A 14,624-nucleotide genomic window follows, 5' to 3' on the forward strand; every position below is an offset into this window, starting at 1 on the left:
GTGGGTGGCTCTCAGCTGTGTCCTCCTTCAGGTCCTGGGGCGAGAAGGGCCCTTCCCCCTCATCCTGCTGCCCCAGTTTGGGGGCTACTGGATTGAAGGCACCAATCACGAAATCACCAGCATCCCGGAGACAGAGCCGCTGCAGTCACCCACGGCCAAGGTGAAGCTGGAATGCAACCCCACCGCCCGCATCTACCGCAAGCACTTTCTTGGCAAGGTGTGTGGCCCGCTGGTGTTGGGGGGCTGGGCTGGCTGGGGAGTGGGTCACAGCCCAGCCCTGGGGGACGCTGGGCCTGGGAGGGAGCGGAACCGTGGGCTGGGCTGGCTGTCTGTTGCAGAGTCCAGGGAGCATGCGTAGTGGATTCACTCATTCAGTCAACAAACATTTATTGCAAAAGGCAGTGTTATGGCATAGTGGTTAACAGAGACTCTACCAGGGCTTGAATCCTGGCTCTGTCACTACATGGGACATCAGGCAAGTCACTTACCCTCTCTGTGCCTCTGTTTCTTTCTTTCTTTCTTTTTTTTAAGATGGGGAGACTGTTTTTTTGTTTTTAATACATTTATTTATTTTATTTACTTTTGGCTGCGTTGGGTCTTCGCTGCTGCGTGTGGGCTTTCTCTAGTTGCAGCAAGCGGAGGCTGCTCTTCGTTGCGATGCACGGGCTTCTCATTGCGGTGGCTTCTCTCATGGAGCATGGGCTCTAGGTGCATGGACTTCAGTAGTTGTGGCACGTGGGCTCAGTAGTTGTGGCTCGTGAGCTCTAGAGCGCAGGCTCAGTAGTTGTGGCACACGGGCTTAGTTGCTCTGTGGCATGTGGGATCTTCCCGGACCAGGGCTCGAACCCGTGTCCCCTGCATTGGCACGCAGATTCTTAACCACTGCGCCACCAGGGAAGCCCCTGCCTCTGGTTCTTCATCTGTAAAAACGGAGATGGTGATGATACCCACCTCATGCCTTTAATGCGACGATGTTTGTGAGGCATTTAGAATGGTGTCCGGCCCAAAGTGTCCGGCACAAAGGACTCAGTCAGGGTGAACAAATAATGAGCACCAGCTGTGTGCCTGGTCCTGTTCTGGGCACCAGGTATACAGCAGCAAACAAAACAGCCCCAGGCCCTGCCCTCAGGCAGCTTGAGGTGGGGAAGACAGTAATTCCATGGTGTGACCTGGATTGGTACAACCCCTGCCCCACCACCTGCCCCAGAGCCGGGACCCTGCCCAGTAACGACCTGTCCTCGTGTCACCCGATGACAACGGCATTCCAGGCAGGAGCTATTGGGTGAGGCTGTGGGAGCTGGAGGGGAGGTCACACGCTGGGACCTTGTAGGTGCCACGTTCCATGCCGAGTGCGGTCTCTGTGTCAGTTTACAAACGAGGTGGTGGCATGTAGTGTGGGCTCTGGAGTCTCATGGCCTGGGGACGCCTATTGACTCTTCTGTTTATTGATGGTGTGACCTCGGGCAAGTTAGTTAACCTTCCTGAGCCTGTTTCCTCGTCTGTAGAAATGAGGATGATAAAGGCATCGAGAACCATGTTTGGCACATAGTAAGTGCTCAGTAAACGTTAGATGTTATTATTACATCTTCATAATTACTCTGTGAGATCAGGAGCGTCCTAATTTTTACAGAAAAGGAAACTGAGGCTCAGAGAGATAAAACGACTTGGTTAAGTTCGCACAGTTACTGAGCTAGGAACTGGACATAGCTCTGGCTGACCTTCCATTAAGACACACTAAGGGAGGGGTCACGTTTCTAGTGTGTGTGCGTGCACTCGTGGGTGCTGGGAGGAGGGGTGACTCCTTGGGGTGTTGGGAAGCTGCGTGGGCTCAGTCTGGGCCCAGGGCATTAGCCTGATGCTGGTGGGTATTGGTGCTAAGGTGGGGGGACAGGTTGACTGAGACTAAACCAGCAGGCCCAGATGCAGGAGCCATTGCCTGGGGACAAACTCAGAACAGGGCAGGGGATTCCACCTGTGGGTGGAGAGAGAACTGCATCCCCGGAACCCACTGTCCAGAGGCTCTTAATTGGGTCTGGCAGGTGGTGGGGCCTGGGGGACTATGTGGGCCTAGCATATAGTTGGTGCACAGAAAAGTTTGCTGAAGAAGTGGTGAGTGATAGAATGAAGGTGGTGCCTTGGGCACTGGAGGATTGGAAGAGGCACAGGTTGGGGGGTCTTAGAGGAGGCATGATGGCCAGGGTCAGGCTGGCAGCACAGAGAGGAGGGGCCCCAGGGGCTGGCAGAGAGGCCGGGCCATTCCCGGCTCCAGGTGGGGTGCTGGGGAAGCAGTGGGCCGTGTTCTGCCAGAGGGAGGAAGTTAGGGTGACTTTGGCATTGACCCACTGGGACCCTGAGCCCACTCTCCTTGGGCTTCTCTGGGCCCAGCCAGGGGGGTCTGGGGAAACTCCGCACCCCGAGGACTTCGGTGCAGACCTCCTTGCCAAGTGCCTGCCACTCCCTCTGCACAGATAGTGCCAAGCCTTTGGGGGTTTCCATCACTCTGCCCCAGGTCCCCGCAGACTGCCCCTGAGCTGTGGATTTGTGGCGCACGTCCCCTGGCCCCTACATCTTTTTCCTCCCATCCTTTGAGCACAGCTGTTTGTATTTAAACAGGGCTTCCTTCTACGATGACTCCTGGGGTGGGTGTGGCTGAGGAGCCGGGCTGGCAGGGGAGCCCAGGGCCAGGCGGGGTGAAATCTTCTGGCACTTCCGGCTCTTGGCTCTGGGGCTTCCCCACCTGGAGGTACCAGACTGCCAGCTCCTCTCTGGGGGCGCCATCCCTGCTGCAGTTCCCCTGGGCCCTCGGGAGCATTTCTTCCCCACCCTGTGTCTTCCCCAGGTGAGGTAGGAGGGCAGGAACCAGCTCGGTCAGCCGGCCAGTGTGTTCATGAGAGGTTTCATTTCCTGATTCTCATGGGCCCTGGCTTCAGGGGCCACAAAGCAATCAGTTAAACAATCAGTCAGTTGACATATTTTTATTGAGCACCTCCTGTGTGCCCAGCTCTGAGAGGGGCGGGGGCTGGGAGACAGCCATGCAGGTACAGATGTGGTCCTGACTTTGCTGAAGACCCAGAGAGCCAAGGTTACTACAGACGTTCAGAGAACACCTACTCTGCACCGGGCACTATCTCTTTCAGTGCCTGCCACCCTCCCACAAGGTAGTGGGCCTCACTGCCATTTGATAGACTAGGAAACTGAGGCACAGAAAGGTGAGGTGACCTCCTCAGGTTACCCAGCTGGCAAGTGGCAGAGCTGGGATTTGAAAGCAGGTCTCTCTGAGGCAGACAGTGCTGTTAGCCCGGACACCTGCTGCTTGGTGAAGGACCCCCATCCGGGGGTGAGTTGGCTTTCTCGTCTGGTTTCTGAAAGCCTCAGGCTCAGCCTCACCCTCTCCCCTGGCCCCTGCCTCCCACCACAGGAGCATTTTAATTACTACTCACTGGACACCGCCCTGGGCCACCTTGTCTTCTCACTCAAGTATGATGTCATCGGGGACCAGGAACACCTGCGTCTGCTGCTCAGGTGAGGGTGGGGAGAGGGGACCTGTGACTCTCAGAACCTGAGAGCCCATCTTATTTTACCCAGAGAGGGCCAGGGATTTGCCTGAGGTTGCCCTGCAAGTTAGTGCCCAAGCCAGGCCTGACCGCCTCATCACCTCTGGACCTCCCTGGGGTCTGCCCTCTCTGGTCCTACTTGGTGTGGAGGGGCTCCCATCTCCCTTTCGCGCTGCCTCACCCCTCAGCATGGGTCTTCTCCTCCCAGGGCCAAGTGCCGGACATACCATGACGTCATCCCCATCTCCTGCCTCACTGAGTTCCCCAACGTGGTCCAGATGGCAAAGGTGAGGCCTCTGATCCTTCATGCTGAGCCCCCGTGGATATCTCAGGTGGGCACAGAGCTGGGCTGCAGCCTCGCCTTTGCACACCCTCATCTTTAGCCCCAGATCCTGGCCTGCCTGCTGTGGCCTGTCTCCGGGGTCCTGCTGCTCACGTGTTCCCATGATGCCCACCCATGTGCTGGCTGTGTGCTTTGGGCACTCTTTAGAGCACCTTTTGGAGACAGGGGCTCCAGTTCTCTGTACCCCATTCTGAGTGACAGTGGGCCTCCTTCAGCCTTGGTTGTCCCCTCTTTGTCCTCCACTGTCCTCCCCCCAGACCTTGGCCAGGGAGGCCCAGAGGCCCCACCCTCAGGCCCTCCCTTATCTGCTCCCGCAGCTGGTGTGTGAAGACGTGAATGTGGATCGATTCTATCCTGTGCTCTACCCCAAGGTATGGCTGGATCTGGGCCCTGCTCACTGGGAGTGGGTGGATAACTAGGGGGCCAAGCATTTATTGGGCACCTGCTGTGTGCAGGGCATTTTTCCTAAGTTCTCTCATTTAAACCTCACAATAACCCTGCAAAGTCCCCAGTTTGTGGAAGAGGAACCAGAGGCCCAGAAAGGGTTGGTGCCTTACCCAAGGATGCACAGCAGATAAGGAAGCCTGCGTTTGAACCTAGTGCTGTCCTCCTTGGAGGCGAGCCTTCCTTACCTCTGGAAACTCTCAGTGCCATCTGGGGACCCTCCTAAGGGTAATCTGTGGTCCTGAGCCAAGGCTCCACTGGTCTTGCCTTCTGACCCCAGAGGGGACCTGGGGAGAGAGAATAACACAGGCACCTCCGTAGGTGCCGCCCCACAGACGGCAGCTGCACTTCCAGCTCTGGTGCTGGGTGCTGGGTTTGAGGCCCTGTAACAATGTGGGATAAAGGTGAGGGACTTCTGTCTTCAGTGAGCCAGGGGGTTTCTGGAAAGAGGTGGGCCCTGAAAGACACGTACAGCCTGTGGCTCTGACTGAATTCCAGAGTGAGGTGAGGTCGCTGAAGGGCGGGTGGTCCAGGAAAGGTCCCCCGAAGGAAGGGGCCTCAGAAATCAGGCCCTGCTTCTCAGTTACCGAAGGCCCAAGGTGAGGAGGGGAACTTGCTCAAGGCTCCACAGCACATTGGTGGGACTTGGCCTGTTCTAGAACGATGAGGTGGCTTTACAGAAGAGCCGGGGAACAGGTTGGGTGTTAGAGCAGAGTAGGGGCGGGAGCTTACGAGCAGAACTCAGGAGCAGTGCGCTTAGCCTTTGGAATCCAACAGACCTGAGTTCAAGTCCCAGCTCTGCCATTTGCCAGCTGTTGACCTCAGCAAGTCAGTTCCTTAAGGTCTCGGAATGGCGGCGTCTTCATCCGTGAGATGCAGTCCGCGGGAGTGCCTCCCTCACGGGCTTGTTCTGAGGAGGAAATGAGTGGATGCATGTGGAGGGCCTGGCACAGCGCTTGGCACGTAGAGCAATAAACGGCAGCTTGAAAACGCAGCGTGTTTCACCCTGTGAAGCAGCGTGTTTCACCCATCGTCCTGTCCCCGCAGGCCTCCCGCCTCATTGTCACCTTCGACGAGCATGTCATCAGCAATAACTTCAAGTTCGGAGTCATTTATCAGAAGCTTGGGCAGGTGTGCTCACCTCCTCCTCCCTGCCCCCCACACATCTGGCCGTGTACCTGGGACCTCAGACCTTTGCCAGGGAGAGCACCTGCCGAGGGACTCAGTTTCCCAGGAGCTCAGGGGCTGCCAGAGGTCCCCTTTCCAGCCTTCCTGGGTGTGAGTGGGGGTAGGAGGCCCAGCTCGATGACCTCTGCCCTCTGTGCATCCCTAGACCTCCGAGGAAGAACTCTTCAGCACCAACGAGGAGAGCCCCGCCTTCGTGGAGTTCCTCGAATTCCTTGGCCAGAAGGTCAAACTGCAGGACTTTAAGGGGTGAGCATTGGGGGGGGACAAGCAGAGGATAATCCGACCCATGCCCTTGGGCAGGGAGGGAGCCCCCGTCCTGGCCCCGTGGAGGCCTGGCTGGGGCTGGAGACTGAGCCGTGGCCTGGGGGGCCTGGGGCAGGTTCCGAGGAGGCCTGGACGTGACCCACGGGCAGACGGGAACCGAGTCTGTGTACTGCAACTTCCGCAACAAGGAGATCATGTTTCACGTGTCCACCAAGCTGCCCTACACAGAAGGGGACGCCCAGCAGGTAGCCTGGGCACCCACCCACCTGCTTCCCACCTGTCCTCCTGTCCCCCATTTACCTACCCATTCAGTGTCCACCACACCAGACTCAGTGGGCCCTGGGATAGAGAGATGGAAATGATCTAGTCCCCCAACTTGTGGCCTCTAGTTGGGGCAGGGTGACAAGCTACTACGATGTTGTGAAAGCCTCAGTTTCCACATCTGTGAAATGGGGATAATGCACCTACCTTATAGGTGAGCATAAACGAGGGTATGCACCCAGAGTGGCTAGAACAGTATCTGGTACATAGCAGGAGCTCAGTAAATGCGAGTATTTTTACAGGAAATGAAGGGTATTGTCAGGTCACATGGGGGCACTTAGACTGGGCAGAGGTGGGAGTCAGGCAAAGCTTTCAAGATAAAGTGACTTTTAGGTGGCAAAGGAGGTAGGAGAGGGAGGAGGAGCATTCTGGGGGAAAGAGTGGCTTCCATCTTCTGCAAAGACCTGGTGATGAGGAAGTGCAAGGCATGTTCCTGGAGCTGAACTTGGAAATTTGTCACCTTGTCCTAAGCTTCCTGCAGGGCTGTCCTCCTTATTTCCCCATGCCCCCACTCCAGGGGTACAGGGGGATACAGGGGTCATGTGAGAAAAATGGAAATGCTTATTCCTTATTTTTAATGTCTTTTAATTTTCTTTTAATAGATTCTCTGTTCATTTTAACAACAAAGATATATTGAGTGGAACTTATTTGTTCAAGAGGGGCCCATGTTTGGGGTATTTAGACAGGAAGAGGGTGAGAGGTAGGGCCTGGGGACCAAGAGCCCCGGGTTCAAGTCCCCTAATTCACTGTAGGGCCTTGCAAGTCACTTCTGTCTTGGCCTCAGTTTTCTCATCTGTCACAGGATTCCAAGAAAACGAGAATAATTTTAAGACAAGCTTCTCACCACATTTTTTTGGAGGAAGCAACTCCTTAGACATGCCCTCTGCCTACCCCAAGCCCCCTGCACCTCTGTGGGCACCCTCCCCACACTCCACGGGCCCCCGGCCAGGTGGTGAAGGCTGTGGCCCTGTGCTCAGTTGCAGCGGAAGCGGCACATCGGGAACGACATCGTGGCTGTGGTCTTCCAGGACGAGAACACGCCCTTTGTGCCGGACATGATTGCATCCAACTTTCTGCATGCCTATGTGGTGGTGCAGGCCGAGAGTGGGGGCCCCGATGGCCCCCTGTACAAGGTGGGTGATCTCGGAGCTTCCCAAGGGCATCAGCCACCATCCCAGCCCCACCCTCACTCACTGTGAGGCCTCTCTGAGCCTCAGTTTTCCTAACTGTAAGTAGGGGGACTGTCCGGAGGGCTCTGAGCCCCCCTCTTGCTCTGATGATGGAGGAGTCCCATCCCACCCTCTCTGCCCCCTGAAATCCCTCCCCTCAGAGAGGCTGGTTACCCTCCTCCCCCCTTTAGCCTGCTCCTCCCTCTCCATCCTCATGACTCCTGAGACCCTCCAACCCTTCCCACCACTCAAATTCAGGACCAAGGATGGAGGAGCTGAAATCCTGGGGTTCACCCATCCAATCGGCAGTCACTGAACCTCCCCCGCCAAGGGGCAGCCCTGTGCCCAGCACGGGGCAGGATAGGGAGGCGAATCAGTGGTTTCTGGCTGGTGTGGGGACTCCATGGGGACAGCTGCCCTCCCTTCCAGGTCTCCGTCACTGCGAGAGACGACGTGCCCTTCTTCGGGCCACCCCTCCCGGACCCTGCTGTGTTCAGGAAGGTGAGGGGCAGCCCCCAGCGCCCCCCCCCCCATCATGGGCAGAGCAGGACTAAATGGGTGGGGGCTGAGAGGGTGCACATTCTGCTGTACGAGGTCCTGAAGCCCCATTGTGTGCCAGGGCAGCCGGGCTCCCCTAACTGAGCAGCTGGGGCCTGGCTTTTCTGTTCATCTTGATAAAAACTGTGACTTTATTTTACAACGTCCCAGAACAGACTATATCATTGTTTTACATTTTGTATAGCAGACTCTGTGGCCTTTCCTCACTTCTGTTGTCTTCTTGACAATTTCAACCTTCTTCTAAAATGTTTGGGGAGAGGGGCACACATCTCTCTCACCTCTCAGGAGCCCTCACTTTGAGCCTTGGCTTCAGCACCCCCTAATCCCCCAGACTGAGGCAGTGGGAGACCCCAACCCAGCTCTCCCGAGGGGTGGGCAGCCACGAAGGGCATAGGGCTCACAGGTGCCTGGACTGGGGAGCTGAGCCCAAGGAGATGCCCTTCTGGGAGTGAAGAGGGCAGCCCCCAGGGCCCAGCAGAGCGTGGCTCAGGAGCCCCAGCCCCTTGCCTCTGTGTTCGCCTGACCCCCCTTTCTCTTCTCCACGCTGGGGGCTCCCAGGGGCCTGAGTTCCAGGAATTTTTGCTGACAAAACTGATCAATGCTGAATACGCTTGCTACAAGGCAGAGAAGTTTGCCAAACTAGAGGTGAGTATGGGTTCTTGGGCTTGAATCCCCCCACCCCTCAGAATTTCAGCCCCTGGGGAGAGAAGAGCTGTGTTCAGACCTTGGCCTTAGGGAAGGCTGCCTGGGGGAGGACAGATTCGCAGATGAGCAGCATCAGGGTCAGGGGAGAGGAAGTAAGGGCGCATAAGGAGTGCTCAGGAGGGCCTTGGAGGCAGGCGGGCTGCCACAGAGGGCGCAGTGGAGGAGGGGCGTGGGGACACGAAGTCAGATCTTTGAGGGGCCGCGTCGAGCCCTGGGGGCTGCCTGTGCTGCGGAGGGGCCTGAGGGAAGCCGTCTAGGCTTCTGGAGCCCAGGCCCACTTCCCACTCAGAGAAGGTGGCCACGATTGCAAATGTGGAAAGAAGGGCTGATCCCTGGGGTCTCTCCTAACGGCCCCGGCCTGGCCCTCAGGAGCGGACACGGGCCGCCCTCCTGGAGACGCTCTATGAGGAACTGCACATCCACAGCCAGTCCATGATGGGCCTGGGTGGAGACGAGGACAAGATGGAGAACGGCGGCGGGGGCGGCGGCTTCTTCGAGTCCTTTAAGGTGAAGAGCAGGGGTCTACCTGGGTGCGGAGGGGGACGGATGTGGTTGGCTTGGAATCTGGGCACGTGGTTGGGCTAGAGTAGGGGGATGCCGTTAGCTACAAGGTGTGGGGGTGTGGCTAGAGGTGAGCTCACATTGGAGGTGGAGTCGGGTGGGGGCGTGGCTCAGGGTGGCGTCACGGGTGGAGTTAATAGGCGTGAGCTCGGACTAGGTGGGCACGCACCTGGGGTAGAGTCTGGGTGATGGTGAGCCTCTGGGTGGACCTGGGCTTTAGAGTGGGCTTAGACTTGGGGGGGGTGTGGTCTTGGCCTGGGGTAGAGCTGCGGTTGGGAGTTGTAAGGTGGGCTCTGGCTGGGGGAGGAGTTGATGGTTGGAGGCGGGGCTAAGCTTGGGGGCGGAGTCTGCCTGGGAGCTGTGCTGAAGGTTGGAGCCCTCTGGTGCCAAGGGTGGTGGCTCCCAGGTCAGCAGGCAGAGAAGAGAGGAGGAAGCCTCTGTCCTGACCGAGAGAAAGAAACAGAGGTCAGGGAAGGGAGGTGAACGAGGGGCTATAGGACAGGGACCTGGTCTGCATGACCTTAGGCCGTGTGACCCACCCTGGCTATCTCTAGCTTAGCTTAGTGTTAAGAGCATAGACACCCTGGGTTCAAATCCCAGCTCTGCCACTTACCACCAGCTTGAGCATTCTCTGAGCCTCAGGTTTTCTAATCTGTTGTTTAGGGTAATGGCAACTTACCTCATACAACTGTTGAGAAGTATTTGTGAAGCAGTTAGATCAGTGTAATCTAAGTTAAGAAGCAAAATGCAAAGCCCTGCCCATCTACCTCAGCAACTACCATCCAAAGTGAGAGGCAGAGGAGGAGAGAGTTCCTCTTCCCCCCACAGGGCCTGGACTCCCCCAGGCTGCAGGTCCCCAGGCAGTGGCCTCTTTGCCACTGTGTCCTCCACCCACAGGAGGAGGACTGCCCGTCCTCCAGGTGCCCAGCAGGCTATTGGGGCCTCACATTTACCCCAGAGCAGGCCACAAAGTTGGAGGTGTGGGTTTGCATAAGAGGATTAGCCCAGCTGCCCAGGCCTGCCTTGGGCTGAGGCGAACAGAACGTCTTTGAGAAAGAGGCTTGAAGAGAGCCCTGCCTCTGCTCACTGGAGACGGGGAGTGGGTGGGAGGAACACGGACCTGGGGTGTCTTCTCTGAGGGGGCCTCCAGTGATCCCACATCTGGTGAGTGCTGGATGGTGGACCGGGCTTAAGTTACAGACCTTCTTCGAGGCAGCGGAGCCCACGGTCAAGGGTTTGGGTTTGGCATCTGGGTTCCAGACCCACCTCTGCTTCAGTTTCATCACGTGTAAAAATGGGCTTGGTGGCAGTGCCTGCTCCCTGGGGCGGATTGAGTGAGAGCAAATGTAAAGTACCCGGCCCTGAAGTGAGCGTTCAGTGCAGATTGACTGAAAAAAGTAAGGCACGGAGGGAGGGAGGGAGGGAAGAAAAGCAAGGAAGAAACAAGCCCTGAGAGACGCTAAAAGGAGGGAACTGGGGTTTCTGGAGGTCTCTCTGTGCACGCTTTTGCTCATGACCCAGCGTCCTCTGCGGGCTTTACAACAACTGCACGACCGGTCATGAGGCTCAGAGGCTCAGAGGTGTGGGGTGGCTTTGCCCAAGGTGACCCAGGAAGTTGGTGGCAGAGTCAAGGCCCACACTACCCTTGGCACACGTGGACCTGACTCTTGTGTGGTCTCATGGGAAGGAACTTCCTGGGGTCACCGAGATTGGCGTCGGTGGCTCCTGGGTTTCCCTGAGGGGGTGGGGCCTTAGGAAACCCCTACCGCCTTCGCAGCGGGTCATCCGGAGCCGCAGCCAGTCCATGGATGCCATGGGGCTGAGCAACAAGAAGCCCAACACCGTGTCCACCAGCCACAGCGGGAGCTTTGCGCCCAACAACCCGGACCTGGCCAAGGCGGCTGGAATAGTGAGTGCCCTCCCCCAGGGGCCCCGCCTCCCCCCGCTGCCCTGCTGTCCGAGGGCTCATCCTGGGCTCTAGGCTAGGTCTAGCCACTGCCCTCCATGGGGTCAGGTGCCCAGGCTGTGACACTGGGATGCTGAGAGCCTGCAGCCCCCTCCCCAGCTCCTCGGCCCGCCCCGCCTCCTGGCCCCTTATTCAGCTGTGTCTGTTCTGGGGCAGCTTCCGTGTCCCATTCCTTATGAAGCACCTACTGTCTGTCGTATGCTGGGGATTGGGCTGCTGTGTGGACACCTCCTGTCAAGCCTTGAGTTTCTGGGAGCACCTCTTGTGTGTCAGGCTGTGGGCACGCACTGTGTGTCAGGACCTGGATTTCTGTGTGAGCATCTGCTGTGTGCCTGGCTCTGAGATGCTGGTGGGTACCGCTGTGTGTCCAGACTTGGGCTGCTGTGTGAGCACCTACTGTGTGTTAGGACCCGGGCTGCTGTGTGGACATGTACTTTGTGAGCACCTACTGTGGGCCCGGCCCTGAGATTCTGTGAGCACCTATTGTATGTCACATCCTGGGCTACTGCGTGGACCTAACTCTGTAAGTGTCTGCTGTGTGCCCAGCCCTGAGCTGCTGTATGAGAATCCACCATGTGTCAGGAAGTGGACTGCTGTGATAAGCCCTGGATATCAGTGAATACCTTCTCTGTGTCAGGAGATGAGCTGCGTGAGCACCCATTATGTGCCAGGGCCTCTGTGGTTGTGCCCACCTGTTGTGTGTCAGGACCTGGGCTTCTGTGTGAGCCTCTCCTGAGTGAGCACCTACTGTGTGATTACTTCCTGTCTGCCAGGCTCTGCGGGATTCTGCTACTAACACTCAGGGGGTGTGCTGGGCACAAAGGCTGAATAAGGCCCTCAGTTGTGGGCCAGTCTGCTTTCCACTGCCCAGTGGTCACCCCCAGCACTGCACCTACTGCTCTGCTGCCCCTTCCCCATCCATCTTTCCTTCCTTCCTTCCATCCACCCGTCCTTCCATCCATCTGTCTGTCCGTCCATCCATCCATCCACCCACCCACCCATCATTTACTGACTGACTGCTGCATGCCAAGCAAGCCCTGTGCTCGGTGCTGTGAGGCTGTGTCATGTGGCCGGAGGGACCCCCTCCACCCCACCCCTGCCCCATGGGCTGACCTGGCCAGGGAGGCAGGGTGAGTCCTCTGTGTTCCAGCAGTCACCAAGCCCACTGTCACTGGAGAAGCAGGCCCACCCTCCTCCAACCCCAATTCACTAGCCACTCCCTTCCTTCCCCGCCAGAGTGGCCCAGCCTCCTGTGGGTGGCTGTAGAGGGGCCCCAGGGACAGGGCCAGACAGCAGCACCCACCGTGGCAGTAACCAGACCCATTTCTGTTTTTGTTTTTGCACAACTGTCCCCTCTCTTCATGTTGCTTCCTTCTCCTTCCACTCTCTCCTCGTTCCTTGTTCTCCCTCCCCTTTCTCTCTTCCCCTCCTCCACCTTCTTGCACCTGTGTATTCTGTCCTTTGCACCTGTCTTTTTGCTCCCTCTCCTCTTTCAAACTGTTTTCGCCCGTGATTTTTCCTTTGTGCCTGCGCCTCCCTCTCCGTCTCTGTCCGTCTTGCTCCCCGGGTCCATCTCTGTGTCTGTCTCTCCGTGTTTCACTCTGCACCCCTTCTCATGTGACTGTCAATCTCTCTCCTCTGTTCTCTCTGTGTCTCCTCCCACCTCTTCTCTCCTTCCCTTCCCCGGCCTTGTCTCTCTCAATCCCCTGCCCCGCTCTCTTCTTTGTCCCTGTCTGTCTGTGTCTGTCTGTCTTTCCCTCCTTTCCCTGTCTCATTTCTCTGTGCCTCCCCCTCCCGCCATCTCTGTCTCTCTTGACTCTCTCTATGCCTGTCTCTCTCTCTCTGCTCCCACCCTTTGCTGCTTGCCAGTCATTGCTTATTCCTGGGAAAAGTGCGAGTAGATTCGGACGCCGGGGCAGTGCCATAGGCATAGGAACCGTGGAAGAGGTTGTCGTCCGCGGGGCCGCCGTCTCTGGAGGCTGCCTGCACGCGCTGTTCTCTGCTCGCCCTCAGGACGGAGGCCATATTGGGGACGTTGCCCCCCTCCCCCCGGGACAGGCCCGAGGGCTGGCAGGATGGAGTGCCAGCAGCTCTGATGGCGCTCAGCACCTGCTTTGGGGCCTGGCACCTGTGCCAGTGCCAGTGCCCCCCCCACCAGGGGCTCTGGCCCTGCCCTGCCCCCTGGGACTCTGGCCCAGTCCCTGCCTTTAGGATCTGGTACCTAGAGACCCTCTGTCCAGCTGCACGTCCCCCAATATCGCCAGTTCTGCATGGAGCGCCACCGCCCTCCTCTGCCCTAACTCCCTGTCCCGACCATGAACTGGCCTGGGGGTTTCTGCCCATCTGTGCCTCCATGGGGCCCACCTTCCCGCCTCCCCAGAGAAATGGGGGACATGCTTCTGGTGCCTGGGGCATCCCACCATTGTATATGTGTGACCTGGGCTCGGGGGCATCTTTCAACTGCTGGGCCAGAACCTCCCCCAGCCAGCTTGGAGATTCCGAGGTGTAGCAGGGGGCAGGGGCTTGGGTTGCCTCACCCGCTCTCTCCCCACTGCCCGTAGGCTGCAGGTCCCGTGAAGTCCTGGGGGCAAAGAGGCAGCAGTCATTCTGAGGACTTGGCCTCCTCCAGTCCCAGTCCCAGTGGCTGTCCAGCTCCCTCAGGCTTCTGCTCTTCTCCTGGACTAAGATGCTGGGTCCAGACCTGCTGTGTGACCTCAGGGGGGCCTTTGCCCTCTCTGGGCCTGTTTCCTTATCTGTAAATTAGGGTGGCCCTCTCTGGAGGTGGACAGTTCTCTCATTTTTCTTGCTCATCGTCTCTGCTTCAGGGCCTGGGCAGCAGGGCCCCAGGGTGGCATGTGGGGGGCACAGGGGCTCCTGGAGCAGGTGGGTACTGAGTTGGGACCTCTCCCCGCAGTCCCTGATTGTCCCTGGAAAGAGCCCCACCAGGAAGAAGTCGGGCCCGTTCGGCTCACGCCGCAGCAGTGCCATCGGCATTGAGAACATACAGGAGGTGCAGGAGAAAAGGTGGGTGCAGCAGAGAGGGTAGGATGGCGTCCTGCGTCTCCTCTGGCTCCCCCCGACCCCCATTCAGTGGCAAAGCACAGCAGGCAAGAGGGAGCTCCCACCCTTCTCCCCCTCTGTCCCCACCGGTGACAGCTACACGGTCAAGTCCCTGCTCTGCGTCAGGCACCACGGCCAGCTCGTCACCTAACATGAAGCGCTATCATCCAGTCCCAGCTCTGCCGGCTCCCAGGGGGTCACACCTTGCACATCAAGGAGTCACAGGTCAAGGGGTCAGGGGCCTGCCTAGGTCACACAGCTGGTGAGGGGCAGAGCTGGGATTTGAGGCCTGGTCCATGGAGGTCTGTAAGTGCATCTGTGTGGGCGGGGTGTGGACAGCACACCGTATTACCAGCAGAGAGCCTCCGGGAAGCAGAGGATAGTTCCTGGGTGTGAGTCCTGTCTCCACCACACTGGGGCTGTGTGACCTTGGGAAAGTCACTGTACCTCTCTGAGCCTCACTGTCCCAATCTGCAAAATGGGGATAAGAA

At 58.0% G+C, this 14,624-nt stretch overlaps 1 protein-coding gene across 1 annotated transcript in view; it reads left to right on the forward strand.

Moving 5' to 3' along the window:
- The window catches only part of RAP1GAP (RAP1 GTPase activating protein), a gene marked incomplete at both ends in the record, with an annotated part of 50,868 nt that overhangs the window by 31,023 nt on the left and 5,221 nt on the right, over positions 1-14,624 (forward strand). Inside the window, 14 exons of the mRNA XM_082859967.1 lie at positions 32-217; positions 3,419-3,522; positions 3,763-3,841; positions 4,215-4,268; positions 5,389-5,472; positions 5,675-5,775; positions 5,909-6,038; positions 7,092-7,247; positions 7,713-7,784; positions 8,400-8,486; positions 8,916-9,053; positions 10,885-11,016; positions 12,943-13,197; positions 13,988-14,097. Of these exons, the coding sequence (XP_082716093.1) occupies positions 32-217; positions 3,419-3,522; positions 3,763-3,841; positions 4,215-4,268; positions 5,389-5,472; positions 5,675-5,775; positions 5,909-6,038; positions 7,092-7,247; positions 7,713-7,784; positions 8,400-8,486; positions 8,916-9,053; positions 10,885-11,016; positions 12,943-13,197; positions 13,988-14,097 (1,688 nt within the window). The remainder of the gene's footprint in view (positions 1-31; positions 218-3,418; positions 3,523-3,762; positions 3,842-4,214; positions 4,269-5,388; positions 5,473-5,674; positions 5,776-5,908; positions 6,039-7,091; positions 7,248-7,712; positions 7,785-8,399; positions 8,487-8,915; positions 9,054-10,884; positions 11,017-12,942; positions 13,198-13,987; positions 14,098-14,624) is intronic.

The sequence above is a fragment of the Leucopleurus acutus genome (genome assembly GCF_964270905.1).
Source record: "Leucopleurus acutus genome assembly, chromosome: 2".
Taxonomy (NCBI): Eukaryota; Metazoa; Chordata; class Mammalia; order Artiodactyla; family Delphinidae; genus Leucopleurus; species Leucopleurus acutus.